Consider the following 15,674-nt stretch of genomic DNA (forward strand, 5'->3'; position numbering starts at 1 on the left):
AGCTGCACCTTTCATCATCACACCAGTAACGCAGGTCAGGGAGCCTCAGAAAGATGAAAGAGATGAAGCCAAGTGCTGGGGAGCGCCTCTATCAGAGCATGTGTGCCCCAGCCAGAACATCACATGGATTGGCAGGCTCCCTCCACTGACCCACCCTGGCTAACCTCTAGCCAGCTGGTGATAGTGCAGGAAGGGTCGTTTACAGTTTATTAAGATGTTTGAGTTTACATGTTATGGCAGCCTCACATGTGGTATTAGGAAGCAGCCACTATTGTGAAGGGCTTGATGGAAGAGCTGAATTTCTGAGCTGACCCTGGAGAGCCCTGGCCACAAGCGATTAACCAGCTAGGTGTCATTTTACACTCAGTTGCTGGGGACCAGGAATTGGGAGGGGACAGGGAGGAACCTCTGTGGTCTCTAGAGTATGACTGTGTACTTGTAGTTTGGGAAATCAGAGACAGCCTCTGAGTCTCATGTAGTATGCAAGCACCAGAGATTTTTACTCCTGGGAGTATCTATGGCTGAAAAAGCCCATTTAAAAGAGTACACTGATTTCCTGCCTGGGCAACATGTGTCATCTTTTTTATGAGCATCTGGAATGTTTACGGTACATGAGGAGGAAGGGTGTGTATGTGCAGGTCTACACTGGCAGACCATATATATTCAAATGGGCATGGGACATTTGTCAACTGCACCACCCTGGGTATTTAAACAGTATTGTTGGAAGTGTTTTACATTTGAAGGGAGTTTTATATGAATCTATCAAAAGCAGATGCCAGAGGTAATATAAGGAAGGACTAGGGTGAGACAGGGCACATACACACCAGGCACAGTTTGAGGGTAACAAGGAATTTCCATATTGGGATTCTCTTGCCAACCTAAATTCTATCTGTTCCTTTGAAGAGACATTTTGGAAAAGGGCAAAAATTTTAGACCGAGTATGTCACAGTGGTCGCACTTTAAAAACAGCAAATCATCTAACTCTCCAACAAACAACTTGCATGTGAAAAAATTAGCATCTCCCCCCAAAATATTTATTTTTTGCAAAGTTTTTGAGATTACTATTTTTTAAGTCTTGGCAGGTGAGACCTGGGTCATGTTCAGGTCATCATGCAGAACAGGTGCAGAACACCCCAAAGCACCTCACAAACCACGACAAGAGGTCCTCAGGGTGTGTCAGATCATGAATGAGTGGGCCCAATATTCAGGTACCCAGATATTGCTCCTGCCCTGACCCGAAACCATCTCTTAGAAACTCCAGGAAGGTGAAAGAGCTGAAAATGGACTCAGCACCCTCTTTCCTTGTATTTGCCCACCCTCAGTAGGCTGGCTGGGAGCCTTGCAGTTTGCATTTGGAAACCAATAGGCAGGATCTGTCAACTGAACTTAGAGGTTTGGCAGGCATGGTTTCAGTTGCAAGATTCTTGGATCACAGCTCTGAGGAACAAAAGTCTTAAGTGTATCTCTGAGCGTTTCTTCTCTCAGCAACTTCGCATCTTGGTGCATTTTCCTTCTCTAAAGAAACTTGCAAGGTTTCCTCCTCCAGGGAAAACCTTTGGTACTTCAGGCCAGCAGGGAGGGCTGAGGTCTTAAGATAGCTAAAGCTAGAATAGAAAACATCTCCCCATTTCCATTCCCCCTTGCACCTGCTTTCTCATTCTCGTTTTCCCAGCTCAACCACCCAGCATTCAAATACACAGCAGTTCCTCCAACTTATCCTTCACTTCCGTACCAACTGTCCAGCCATTTTGGAGAGCGTGGCCTTTGTGTCACCAAAGTAACTCCTAGAAGGAACGCTGCACTGCCAAGACAACCAAGAAGTGTTCCAGAAGAGATCCCCAAGGGCTGCCAGACTTTACAAGCCACAGGGTTTGGCACTTGGCCCTCGGCATGCATAGTCTCTGACCCCCAGTTCTCTTTGTGTTAGCCTGGGAGCAGGAGAGTGGGTGCTGACAGTTTTTCTCTTGGCTTTGGGTTGGCCAGGGGGCCTTTTCAGCTGCACTTGCAGGATTTCACCACCATGTTGGAGAGCTGCTCCACTTTGGGGGTCCTCCCAACATAGTACAAGATAGTGAGCGGCTCCAGGTCCTGGGGCACACAGCAGGGCGAAGCAGATGCCTCAGGGTTCAGCGTGTTGTATAAACCCAGCACCTGCAGAAACAAAGTAAATGTGGTGACAAAGTCAGGAGTATGTTTAAATTGGTTGAGGACAGGACAGGGCTGCAAAGTCAGCAGGCCTCCAGAGGTCTGGACTATGCTTATTAGAGGGTATTTCCCTGAATTGAGGAATACTCCCCCGTCACTTCTTGATCATGGCCTGCTTCTAAAGGGTATCACCTGCCCTGGCCTGACTTTTACAACTTTGTTTATTAACTGTAATTAACTTGCTCTCTGTGACTGACACCTAAGGGTTGAAGGAGTATAAGTAGTTGTCTCATCTCTAATTTGGTAGAGCAGAATGTCACAATTTTTGCTTTTAACAAGGCTCAGTGTAACCAGCCTGGGGCCACATTTTCTTGGATTCTGTAAAGAAACCAGAAGAAAGAGAATCAGTGCTGCTTATTTCAACCAGCATCTCCAGATAGCACTGGATGGATGCCAGTCCTCTCAAGTATCCACAATTCCCTCCCAGCTTTGAAGTGTCTGATGCCTTCCCCCTCCACTCCATCCTCCAAGTCATTACACTGTAATGCTGGAGCCAGGAGAGTGTCCTGTGGGACCCCACTGGATTCTTCCTCCCAGCTGGCCCCAGCCCACAGATGACTGTACACTGCAGCCATGTAACCACTACAGAACAGTTGCCATGCTTCTTGCCAGAGGTGACCATTTCTCTGCAGTAAGCAGCTTCTTGAGTTGTGGGGCCAAAACATGATCTCACCTGCTCTACTGTGGTCTCTTTCGTGCTTATCTGGTATAAACGACAGGGTCTGGCACATTGTATTTTAACTACTTTACAGCCTTTGGGGATGGGAAATGCTAAGGATACATCCTGTTCTATCATCCAGATCCATGTAATCACAGTTGTTGTGGTAAAAACTCTCTGGGATAATAAGCAAAGTACCCCTGGCTATACCACATGCTCTGGAGTTACTCTACTCAACAGCAGGTTAAACAGACTGGTGAGAAGTCTTCTTTTCATCGTGTTCTTCCTAGCTGGTGCTGGCAAGCTGTCAGCAACTATATTGTTCTAAAGGTTTCTATGATCACTTCACTGACCTTAATGCTTGATTGTTTCCTTTCTTGCTCAAGAACAGAACATTAGGAACCATTCTAAAATCTACTTCCTCTCACACTGATTCTGGCCAGTTATCTACTAGAGAGCTTCTCAGGACAACCAGATGGTAAAGCTACATGCCCATTACCCTTTCAAAGCTGTTCATTCCCTTGCTTTGTCTTGTGCTTAATGCCCAGCATCTGTTCACTCCTTCATTCCCACAGATCAGCTGTTCCCACTGATATTAGTCCTTGAGCTTCAGTGAACCTTACTGCTGTGCAGACTCTCAAGCTGTCAAGAAAATGTTAGCATCTTTTCTGCAATATCATCTTTACCTAGTCATCCATTCTTCAGCTGGATCTTTTTCCAGAAACTCTTTTAGTGAAATCTGAAGCTAAGCTGCTAGTGAGCTGTTGCATTATCTGGATTGCTGCCTTTTCTCTTCTGCAGGCAGCAGCACAGGATTTTCCTCTGGCTTTTCCTGCTTCAGCAGTGGACTGTCTGATCCTTAGTCTGTCTTCTTAATACTTTTCCAATGCCTGTGCTTTTCTGTTGCTTTTATTTTCTTCCATTCTAGCCAGGCTCAGATTGTGTTCTTCCCAAAGACTGACCAGTCTACTCATGTTAAAAAGAGATTGTGTGTAAGTTACCTAAAGACATTGCTTTCTGACAGTTTTTTCTCACAAATCTCACTGCTTAGTAGGTTCTTCCCTGCTGTAGGTCAGGTATAAATCCTACTGGAAAGGATACCTGTGCAGAAAGGAGATCTTACTGAATGGCCGTGTTCACGTCTAAACGGGCTACAGCTGCCCCTGTGATAGCGGATGGTAGGCATGTGCCACTGCACAACAGTTTTGCATTTACAGCCTGGCACAGAGCATAGAGAAATCCTCTATCCAGTGTAAACTACATGAAAAAAGTAGGCAGAATTGATGTTTGATGTGAACAGTTCAGTTAATACTATGGCCACTGCCACATAAGTACCCTAAAACCATCAGTCCCGCTGTTTCACAACTCATCCAAGAGACAACAAACAGCATCCTTCTCCTCAACATTTGCCTGAAAGCTCGGACTCAGTAGGAAGCACATTCTCCCTCCTGAACCACCTAGGCTTTTTTCTGCAGTTTCCCTGGAATGGTTTTTACAAATATTGATCTGAACTGCTTTTGCTGCTTTGAAGAAACTAGATATTGACCAGACATGGGGAGGAAGGGGGAAACACAGCCACAAGCCTTGACAGGATAATATACAGGATGTACCGTGCTGTGAGTGGTGTCTGCGCTGCGGAGGTACGGACAAGGGCCCGAACAAAAGTTAGCAAAGTAGCCCTTAGGCTCGTGGACCCACTTCCAGCCAAGGTCCTGTCGGAAGTCAATGTACAGAGGACGCACGCAGCAGTTCTCCTCCAGGTTCCTGAAACACAGTATTGCAACACAATGAATGCAAAGGGGAGCCTTCTATGCGACTGCAAGATGCAGCTTCCTGAGCAGAAGGACAAATACCCAATGGGACGTGGTGTTTGCATGCGCCAAGCGTGGAGGAGCGGCACAGGCAAGTGGTAGTGGGGCAGCTCAGCAGCCTGGCAGGGCTTGTGCCTGCTGGCAGGCAGCTTGCCTACCACCCCAGGGAGGCAGCTGCTCTAGCAACTAGTAGGGCGCTACTACAGATCCCTGCCCACACTGGGCTCCAGAAAGGTGCTTGCAAGTCTCTTTGAGCCAGCAGCTCAGCCAGAAGCACATTGCAACTCTGCTGAACTGGCCAGCATCCCCTTCTTGGACACCACGAGGAATAGCTGGCTGAGATGTGCTCCTCATGTGGCCCTTTGGGCACCATGGTGACCCACAACCCCCTTGGAAGAGAGCTCTGCCTTTCCTGGAGGCATGGAGTCTCACCAGGCCTACCCACCTCAGGCACAGGATCCAGGCATCATTCTCACTTACCGGAAACAGTAGTTGGTATCTAGGGCCCGTTTCTTTCTCTGGCCTCCCAACACTGGGCTCTCCAGTCGATGTGGGGGTAACATCATCAAGATGAGGTGGGGATTATGCAGGTCCTTCTGCTTCTTCAGGCGCCCCAAGTCCCCACGACCATAGTCATCCTCACTGTCAATGCCTTCAGAAAAAAGAGGACCCACAAAAAAGAAATCAGCATGGAAGTGGAGGATGCAACAAGACTTTTCAATGCATTTAACACTCTCTTGAACCAGGTGAAAAGGATTCAGGCACCACGTCCACTTACTCTGGGACTTCTTCCCTCACAGGGAGCCCCTTTATTTCTGGTGAATCTGACTGCTGCAGGCCTGAAATAGAGGCTTATGGGCCACCTGTTTTACCATTTGCAAACTGCTGGTGGGGCCATTAATCCATCCCACTCACTCCTGGCTTTGGTCCCAGGACAGGCAGAAAGATGAATGGTTTAAAGAAGATGTCAGATAATTGGCACTCGGCAGAACAGCCTCAGAAATTAGGCCTGTGGGGGCCAATGGCTGCTGCCCAGGGCTGCAAGCCAGGAGGTTCCTAGTTCTTAGGCCAGCCAAGCCACTGACTCTCTGAGCCACCTCACACAGGATGCCTAACTTCCGTGTGTTTCAGTCACCCTAACTGGAAAGCAGAGCCTCTGTGGAAACCTGAGAAGGCACCAAGCTGAACTTCCCAGAGAGACACTGAAATACAAAATTATTCCTTTCTGCAGACACTTGAGCAAGCCCACCCAACCTGCTCTTACTTTCTTCCTTTTCTAACCTATGTATATAGTGGATATGCCCACATAATGAACATGCAAACCCAGATGTGTATGCTTTAAGACATTACACAATGGAGAAGGCTCAAATACGCAAAGCAAGACCTCTTTTTTACTTTAGATGCTCCAGGCTTTCCCTTCCCCAACAGCCTCCCCTGACCCAGCTCTTTATCACCTTTGAACTTGATCTCTAGGACCTCATGCAAACTCTCCAAGATGTCCCCGTTGGGCTGAAAAGTATGGCAAGGACAGTGTATGCTAATTTCCAGGCCAAGGTTGGACTCTGCAAAAAAGATGACTTTGTGAGAAATGTGAGAAACAGTCTTTCTCAGTTGCAACAGCTCCTGGCACAAGGAAGTTTCATGAGGACATGTACTGTGCTAATTCCTAGACAGTGGGCTGGTTCCAAAGTCAGGGATGCTATCAGAATTGAGGAATGGAAGCTGCTTTGGAAAGGAGAATAGGAAGCAAAATCCTCCAATTTCACCTGTGCCAAAAGCCTTGCTCTGGCTAAAGGGAACTTTCTGGGCAGGTAAGAAGAGTGCTCCTGGTTACATTTTTTTTAGGCTACTCAGCATAAATTTTGACTTTGAGAGTTTCAAGGAGCTCCACTGGAAAAAAAATATTTTGAATAGCTGGCTTGTGGTTGTCTGTTAAATCAGTTTTGCCATCCTCGGTACCTCTCTATTATCTAGCTTCTGGCTAGTGTCTGAAGGAGAGATCTGAAAATAAGCAAGTTGGATATGGACAAGTAATTTCATTGGAAGCATTTTTCTCAGCAGCTGCAACCTCCTGTTTTGTTGAACTGCTAGCGGTCTAAGTCACATAGACTTTCCAGAGGCATGTCTATTTTCATAATAACTTCCTGGACCAGTCATGCTGTGTGGGCCTGACTAAAGGAACATAAGATTCTTATGAAAGCTCCTTTTTTATGTTGTGCCATGAATTAAAACATCTGGCTCCCAGGGGCATTGACAAGGTGCCTAGCACCTTTTTTCCTTAGCACTATATATACTCTCTGATGTCTTGTCAGCTAGTGTGCCTGCCCAGAGCTCACTGCAGTTCCAGCCCTGAACTCCAGCCATCAGGACACAATTTAAGATTGCTTGAAAGAGGAGGAGCCTGCAAGCCCCTAGCTTACCCTTCCAGGGAGCGGCTGCTTGCCAGGACCTGCATTCCAGTCTTCAGTGGCACCTAGCTTCTATCTGTGAGGCCAGTCCAGCTGTGAGTCATGATGCCTTATGCTCCGGCTGTGAATGGGGTCAGTGTTCTTGCTAGGAGCTGCCCCATAACTATCTGTTGGGCTGCCCAGTGGTGGCAGAGGTATGTTCTCTGCAGTGGTAAAGCCTCCATGTGTCTATGTATATCAGCTTCTGGTATTTCCTCACCTTTATACCTGACAAGCTGTAAACAGCTAAATAAGCCAGGATCCTTGCTGCTTTTTCCCCTACTATATTTGCTCTAATCCACACGAAAACTAAAGCAGAGCATTCCTCATTTTTTAAGTATTGCAGATTATACTCTAGACAAGCAGAGAGGTCCCCTCTGGGCTTAGAATTGAACCAAAAAAAGTTTCAGCATCTCTCAGTGAAGAGAGTTTCCTCATCCAGTTCTGACTCAGCCCACAGAGCTACACAGTGGGGCCTCCAGGGCAGAGCTAGGAATCTAGCAAATGTCACAGATTGAGGAAGCTCTCTGGAGGAAGGCTTGTTCTCAGACTGAAAGCAGCTTTCCTCAATGTGAACCAAGCTCCTGCAACAAGGGGAGCAGAGAGATACTCCTGTCAACATAGATCCGTATTTCTATGGATGCCTTGGCACCCGGTCCAGCTAAGACCCCTACCTCTGTGCAGAAGCCACTCACGCACAGTCTCGGTGACATCAAAGGACAGCCACTCAGGGGAGCCCCGTGTCTGCACATTCCTGCCACTGAGGTACCGCTGCTTCGCTATGTGCTCATCCGGACGAAGGATCTGTGTCAGGAGGAGTGGTACAAAAAATCAGCCAGTGCCATGCGTAAGGAAGGGATAGTCTTCAGGTTTTTTCTTCCACTTGCTAAAAACTAATTCAGAAGGTTGGTCCTGGCAAATGAGACACCGGGAATACCCAGGCACGGGTAAGAAGGACAAGCTTCAAATCAACCCGAAGTCCAGAGAACTACACAACCCTGATTTCTGTGTCTTAAGCAGCCTATCTCAATTCAGCAGTGTTTTGGGGCACACATCCAGAGGAAGAAGCACAGAGGAATTGATCTAAGGGGTGGGTTTGTTTCAGTATACACCTGTGGGATGTGGATCTGGAATTCAGAGTAGAACCATCAATGGACAATAGAGCATCTGGCCACAGATCCCTTGCCCAGGAAGCCTATTTACTGACTCCTCACTGTGGTGTTTTCAGGTTTTCTTCACTCTTTAACTTCTATCAAAACACACCAGGGTTGATCAGGTTTGGAGACCTCTCCCTCTGTTCTGACATCTCTTCCCATTTCCAGACAACCACAGCCTGTTCTGCAGGACGCCAGGTTGACTCCACAGAGCATTGAACCTACAGAGAAGCTCTGAGATCGCCTCCTTGTCAGTTGTGTCAACTGGTGGAGAACTGCCCTGATCTTTGAAGCTTCCAGGAAGTCCTCAAGACCAACCACCCACAGGGCAAATTTTAGAGGCACTCTTACAGCAAAGTGGATGGACACGAGCCTGTGGGAATGTGCTGCCTGGATGCTAAACTGTACCATTAGTTGGGTGGTCCACTCTGGCCTAAGACTACTTCCAAGCCTGAACCAGACCTTAATCTGCCAGAGGAGTCCATAAATTCAAAGCAAGCTCCAGATAAGTACCTGGATTAACAGTAACCTGAATTGTGTCCCTGAGGGGCACATTGAAAGCAAGCACTACTTTTCTAGTAAGTCAGAGACAAGACAGAGAGCTCCACCCGTTGGATTAGTACCAATTGTACTGTGTGAGCCAAAGGAACAAAACTGCCAAAGGACCAATGCATGCAGATGTGACAGAAGGGTCAGAGCTGCTCCAGGCATGAGGAGCTCCCCTTCCAAACCCCTTCTCAGTGCAGCAAAGAGCTGTAGTAGGCACAATGCCAGGATGCCCAACGCAGACAGCCAGTGTGAGTGGGAAAAGGACAGCATCACATTGTAAAAGGGAAGAAAAGGGACTATCACTACATATGCTGGAAGAAGCCTGGGTTACAGCATTCAATATCTTCTCCCTCTCTTCTGTGGCTCTGCACATATCAACTGAGGCAACCATTAAGGAGCCAAGCTATACTGGGCTCAGGCACTGGGGAAGGTAATAACAACACCCACCTGGAAAAGCTCGATGCGTTGCTCACTGCGTTTAGAGCTTGGGTTGGGCACACGCAGCACACGAAACTCAGCCCGGAATAAGTTGGTGCTGTTCTTCTCTGCCGAAGACACATTAAAGCGGAACACATTGGAGGTGACACCTTTTGGACAAATGCCCAGCTCATCTAGGAGAAAGAAATATAGAGAGACTGAGAACCACAGCTCTGAGGGGCAGGATCTCAAATAAATATTGAGAAAGAGCTTTCCAGTAGAGACCTCTCATTGAAACATCTTGCCACCTGTGAAGCATGGCTATCTAGATGAACATAACACAGGATGAATTCACGCACATTTCCTCTACATTGCAACATTTTGCAAATATACCCACTACTGCCACTGTTATTTTAATGCCACAAGACAGAATCAGTAGAGATCGACCACAGTATGTTTATTATTATCTCTTAACTACTCATCAAATATTGCTAATGCTCATGAGTCAGCTGCATCTAAAACGACAACCTCAGCCCAGACAATGGGGCAACCTCACTTGCAGTTAGTGGGGCCTATTCCCAACAATGAGGATGATGTGATTCTGCTCATGATGGAGACATGAAGCCACGGAGGAGGTGATCCCATTACTGTTGAATCCTAATCTTACAAACCTTGACTCTGTCTCCTAGAATGGAAGCCAGCCAATGTCCACAAAGCATGAGGCATGGAAGACTCTTTAGGGCATCAACTATTCAATGTGTACTTAAAGAACTGGGTTTTAAGATCAGCTCTTAGTCATGACCTGGAGAATGAATTAATGAATAGTGCTAGGCCCATGGACATCAGACACATGAGCAGTAAATAACACAGCAGTTCTCTGCCTTCATGCATGCCTGCTAAACACAAAAACTCATTTTGGATATGCTCCAAAAAAGAGTAGGTAAAAGCTATGAGGTCCAAAGTCCTCAAGAGAAAATAAGGCTCTTCAGTGGGACCATTTTGGTCTCGTGGAAGTCTTTGTTGTTGCTCTTGTTCCTTTCCTGTTGACCTGGTTAGCCTTCAAGGCTCTAGCATCATGAAGGCTTCCTGCAGACAAGACAGAGCAGCTCCTGCTCTACGCCCACATGCAGGTTTGTTTGCAGCCCTTCAGAGCCTCTCATATGACCTCTGACTGATGTCCAGTGCAACACAGGGCTCTCTGTATCAGCTGATGTTTGTTTCTAAACAAACAAAAAGAAACAGACAGATAAACTATCACCTGTTCCCAGACATGGTTCCAGCCTCTGACAAACAGACAAGAAGCCCTAGTTGGAGTGACCTTCAAATTACGTTCCTGGAGTTCTGCAGGCCCCTCTTTTCACATCACCATCATGTGCCCTGAGAAACAGCTTCTGAAGATGGGCTAGTGTAAAACAGCAACAGAGCGCAGAGGTTCACCTCCCATGCCAAATTCTGATTTGAGCAACATGGATGCACTTCCAGAATCACATCCATGGAGGTGAAGGTTTTCCTCTTGTGCTACACTCAGATTCAGCACGCCTGCCACTTTTCAAGGATGTGTTCTTAGGGTGCTGAAATTTTACTCAATAAGCCAATGACCACATGCTCACACTGGGCTTTAACTGGAGGAGGTTTTGTCATTAGTGCTACTGAATAGAACAGCTTTCCCATATGGGAAAGTCTCTGGCTGTTATTGAAGAGATGGCTGTTCACTAATCCCAGGAGACCAAACCCCATTGCAGCCATGAACTGGTGTACTCAGCCCAACATCCCTGCAGTGCAGAGTACGCCAAGCCACACATAGCCACCCGCTGTGGGGACTCCACCCATGACCAGTTCTAGGTTTGATACCACAGAAAAGCCCAGCAGAAAACCCAAGCTTTCACTAAACCCAAGATCTCATTAAATGCCAAAGACATCTTCCTAGCTGAAGTCTAACACCGATAACTATTCTGTGTCCTAGACCTAGGCAGATACTGCGTTTTAATACTACCTGAAGCTGTCTTGCACTCCTAGCCCTATTAACAGTGTTGTCAGCAACATGCCCTTCCATTTCAGACCGGCCTGTCCATAAGGGGTGTCTCAAAAATCATCAGAAATGCCTTTCTATATCAGACCAGTGGTCAGTCAAGCTCAGTATGTTTCCAACAGTAGCGATTTATCTGACAGTCTATTTAGAGACTGTAAATCTGGTCCTACAGCACAGTGCAGGTGAGAGACAAATAATTTACAGTGTATCGTCTCCTTAAGATTTTTTGCTAAATTAGGCAGCCGTAGTGGCAAGACATTACTATATCTACTGTATTTCACCTACTGTCCCCACATTACTTTCTACCTACTTACTCCACTTTTAGAGTGCTGGTCTTGGGAGACCTTCCCAGTGAAAACAGTAATAGCTCTCTTGCCTCCCTATGAAGGTTCATGTTCTCTCTGTACCCTGGGAACAAGCCCTCAGTGATGTGGAGATGGACTTGTGACCTGTGTTTCACTCTCAACCACTGCGAGGCTGGAACCTGCTTCTCATAGCAGGGTGTTCAGGATAAAGGTCTCATTCCCAAGAAACTGACAACTTGGAGGCAGGTTTTTTTGCACGAGGTCACAAGCAAAGGCAGCAAGGGGATTTTTCAGGGAACTTAGTCCAGTCCCAGCTGAGGTGTGTTAATCACACTGGAATCCAGACGTGTTCACCTACCGGCACAGAACAAAGCCTGGAGGCAGTATTTCTGCAAGCTCTTCCAGTCCATAACACTCAATGGCAGTAACCAAGCCTGGAGACAGTAAATCTGTGACACCCTGTGCAGCCATGCCATGCTACGTCTGATATGACAGGATGCACCCTCTCAATGAGACCCTGCTATTACTGTGTAGCCCAGAGCTGTTCACTGCACAAATGAGACCAGTAGCCTCTTAGTGTGGATAATGTGATACAGGAAGCAGGTTCTTTTGCAAGCTTCCATCTTCCTATCACTGCTGTCAACAAGGTGCAGGTTCACCACGTGCTGCCGATCCAGCAGAAATGCCTGCTGTTTCTGGCAAGCCCCAGGAAGGCTGATGGCTGTGCAGTTCAAGTTTGATGAGAAGGCAGGCTGTCTGTGAGCAGGTATTGCCTTCCTCTGCATTACACCACTGAATCACCAAGGTGTTTCATGCCAAAGCTGCATAACTTTGGAGGAAAAAAACGGATCCATCTGGAACTCTGCAGGTGGCAGGTTTGGAGGGAAGAGATGCCTGGCCCCAGTGACCCATGACTTTAATTGCCTTGTGTTTCAAGCTGCCTTGGAAAATGGCATGTGTTTTTCCTCAGGAAGGTAAGCAAAAAACCATTTGCAGGACTGTTGCAGATGCTCTCCAAGCTTGAATATAACCAAGTCAGTGGTTAAGGGAGTCTGATCCCTATGAGTTTTAGGAGATCCCTAAAGTGAACGGCTAATCAAAAGGGAGTTATTCTCTGAAAGAAAGTCCCTTATAATTCAGGCAATGTGCCTGAGAGACACAGGAGGAAGACTATTCTATGAGTCACCAAACAGCTCAGATGGGAAACCTGGTCCTGAATATCTGTCCTTCCTAGAAGGATATACTTCCTAGTTTTGCTCCTCAGCTCTTCTCACTTTGGAGCCTTCAGACTTTGAGAAGTATGGGTTCTCTGAGCCAATGAGCCGCTTGACTAATAATCTGGAGCTAGAACAGTTCGTGTGAGTGTGCACGCATTTCAGACTTGTCTGTATCATCCTTGCAGTTCCTTCAATGGAGCGGTCCTCCCCTCTCCCTTCACACCCCCCCCCCCACCCGAGGAGACTGGCTTTGGCTCAGAGCACGCTCTGAGATCACTGCCTGGCACAGTGACAGAGTCATGGGAAAGTTGAACACCAGCCACTTCTGAAGACACAGGGCCAAATTCAGCCATGGTGTAAGCAATGAAACTCCCCAGGTTTCAAAAGGAGGGCCTGACACCACGATATGTCTGGAGCTAGTCTCTCCTCGTGTGACCAAATTCTTAAGTTCTGAGTGGTGGCATCTACACTACCCACTCCCAGAAATTTAATCTCAGCACTACTTAGTCTTCTGAACTCACTGCTCCAGTGTCCTTTGGGGACATGGGACAGAATCATTAATTTACATAGGAATTTTCCCCAACCCACAGTCCCTGCTCACTGTTCCTTCTTCTGCATCACTTTTTCATTTCCCTTTCCCCTCAATCTTATCTAAATTCACTCCTTTGACTTCATCTGCTGCTGTTTTGCTTTCAGTTTCGTTCCCCAAAACACATGGGTGTGTAGCATGGCTGTACTATTCTGCAGATACTTGGTTTCCCTATATGCTTAGAATTTCATAAATGACACTTCAGTAGGTAAAAAATGCTGAAATACAGGTAAGCTGCTATACCCTGTCCACTTTCTGTTCCTTGAGTCTTGGTGTCTCCTGAGCTACGAGCTAATCATATAACCACATGGAGTGCAGTCTGTTAGAGATTAAGTAAAATTTGTTGCATTACCACATTGTAGCTCTTATTCCAACTCATCATATGTCAAGATTAACATAAACCTGGCAGAGTAACTGCATTCTGAGACTGCCTACACCAAGTCACAGCTCCTCCCCAAAACTGCTGATGTTCAAATCGTGTCCCCAGGACTGCACTAAGTCACAGAACACCCTGGATGGTGGTATGACTGCATCTGCCAATCCCAAAGAATCCCAAGCACAGACCAAAATGACTGCTTGTGCCTACATGTGCTCAGCATCTGCAATCTGCTTTGGGTTCATGTCTGCTCAGTCTCTCTTTGCATCTGCTCAGCTTCTGCACCTGAATCTGTTTAGTGTCCACATCTGGGCCTGCTCATCATCTGCTCCGCACCTGCTCAACATCTGCCGTGTTTCCCCAATGCTTATGTTCTCCTGGGGGTCCCTTTCACATCACAGTCTGCTTTACATCTGCTCAGCACCCGGGTTCTCTACTCGCTCTCTGAACCCTCACACTAGCGGAGTAATATCCTCGTCAGTGTCCTCCAAGCACAGTCTCTTCAAAGTGCCTCTCCACCTTCTCTACTGCGGGCGCGGGTGCTGCATGGACCGGACAGGTTGCCTGTCTCTCTGCGGCAGTCGCTGGAGCTTCAGCGAGGAGGAGTTCCTCTACCTGCTCGTCACCCGAACACCAGACCTGCGCCTCCTCCCAGCCCGGTGCGCAGCGTTCACCCCGAGACCCGCGCTGCCTCCTCCCCTGCTGCCTTCCCACCTCACGGCTTCCCCTCCCGCCTTGTCCAGATTTCAAGGCACGGGTTCCGCTCGCCGCTGCCGGCCGGAGTATGGGCAGATGCTGATCCGGGCCCCCGTCACCCACAGCCGCCCGAGCCCCGCGCCGTCCCGCCGGTGGTCCGAGCGCCGCCGTCACACCGCGGTTTCCCCCCTGCCCCGGCCCCCGCTCGCCCCCGCACCCGAGCGCACGGGCAGGCAGAGACGCGCCCCCCGCCCGCCTCCGCCCTGCCGGGAAAGCGGCCCCTTCCACGGGGGCCCGGCGCCCCTCGGGCCCGGCCGGCCGCCCCTCCTCCGCGCCCGGTGTCCCGGGCAGCCTGCCCCGCGGGCGCGGCACCCCGGCCGGCACGGGGGGAGCCCCGCACTTACTGTGCTCGGGGAGGCCCTGGATCATGTCAAATTTATGAATCTCTTTGGCATAGTATTCGGACTCGGTGTTGTCCTGAGAGCAGCTCTCCTCCTTCTCCTCCTCCATCTCCTCCAGCAGCTCCCGAGTGCTGTTATAGAGGGCCAGGATCTGGTAGGGCACATGGGCTGGCCCCACAGTCTCTGGGGGGCTGGTGAGCCGCAGTTTGCTCAGGATTTGCCCCCGGATGGCCTCCACCCTCTTCTTCTTGATGTGATCCAGGTCCAAGGTGGTGCAGGAGGACAGCGAGAGGCTCACGGTGGCGAAGCTCAGTAGGGAGAGCAGCACCAGAGCCCTTTGCACGTACATCTTCATGTGCGAGGGGGCGGCGGCCGGGGCCCCCGGTAGAGACCCCCGGGCAGCGGTGAGAGAGCGCGGGTGACCGGGCGGTGTGCTGGCGGCAGCCTCCCCAAATCCCGCAGGCTGAGGCTTGGCGAGGAGGTGCATGAACTCACTGCGCCGTGCGCGACTCAGGACTTCCAGGAAGAGCTGGCAGCGCTCCGCAAGGAGAAGCGGCAGGCGCCGTGCCTCGCCGCGCCGGGCTCCTTCCCCATGCGCCGCCCCGCGCCCCGCGGAGCCGGAGGCGCCCCGCGGCGCCGCGCCGCCGCACGTGTCAGCGGCCCGCGCCGCCCCGCCGCCGCGGGGGGAGCGCCGCGCCCGCCCCTCTCGCTGCACCATTCATGCCCCCGCCGGGCCTCGCGCCCTACATCGCCCGCCGCCCGGCCCTCGCCGTCCGGGAGCGCGGCACCACGGCCCCCCTCGCCCGGCCGGGAGCGCTGC

General features: G+C 49.3%; 1 protein-coding gene across 1 annotated transcript; it reads right to left on the reverse strand.

Annotated features, from left to right (window-relative positions):
- Positions 1-729: 729 nt before the first annotated feature.
- On the reverse strand, positions 730-15,455 carry TGFB3 (transforming growth factor beta 3). Its single transcript, XM_027880820.1, has 7 exons — positions 14,858-15,455; positions 9,272-9,435; positions 7,796-7,925; positions 6,129-6,236; positions 5,155-5,326; positions 4,474-4,627; positions 730-2,151 (listed from the first exon to the last, which is right to left on the reverse strand). Exons 1-7 carry the CDS (start codon positions 15,339-15,341, stop codon positions 1,993-1,995), a joined length of 1,371 nt encoding a protein of 456 aa, XP_027736621.1. The 5' UTR covers positions 15,342-15,455; the 3' UTR covers positions 730-1,992.
- Between the last annotated feature and the right edge of the window lie 219 nt (positions 15,456-15,674).

The sequence above is a fragment of the Empidonax traillii genome, unplaced genomic scaffold, assembly GCF_003031625.1.
Source record: "Empidonax traillii isolate 1590-97213 ecotype Southwest subspecies unplaced genomic scaffold, ASM303162v1 scaffold74:size2480735, whole genome shotgun sequence".
NCBI classification, from domain to species: domain Eukaryota; kingdom Metazoa; phylum Chordata; class Aves; order Passeriformes; family Tyrannidae; genus Empidonax; species Empidonax traillii.

What these genes read in the sequence shown, in the direction of transcription:
- TGFB3 (XM_027880820.1), bottom strand. Translation starts at nt 15,341, where the DNA reads ATGCACCTCCTCGCCAAGCCTCAGCCTGCGGGATTTGGGGAGGCTGCC. An exon ending in AACGCATCGAGCTTTTCCAG is followed by an intron (nt 7,926 to 9,271) that starts GTGGGTGTTGTT and finishes CTCCTGACACAG; the next exon opens with ATCCTTCGTCCGGATGAGCA. An exon ending in TGAGTGGCTTCTGCACAGAG is followed by an intron (nt 6,237 to 7,795) that starts GTAGGGGTCTTA and finishes TCTTTTTTGCAG; the next exon opens with AGTCCAACCTTGGCCTGGAA.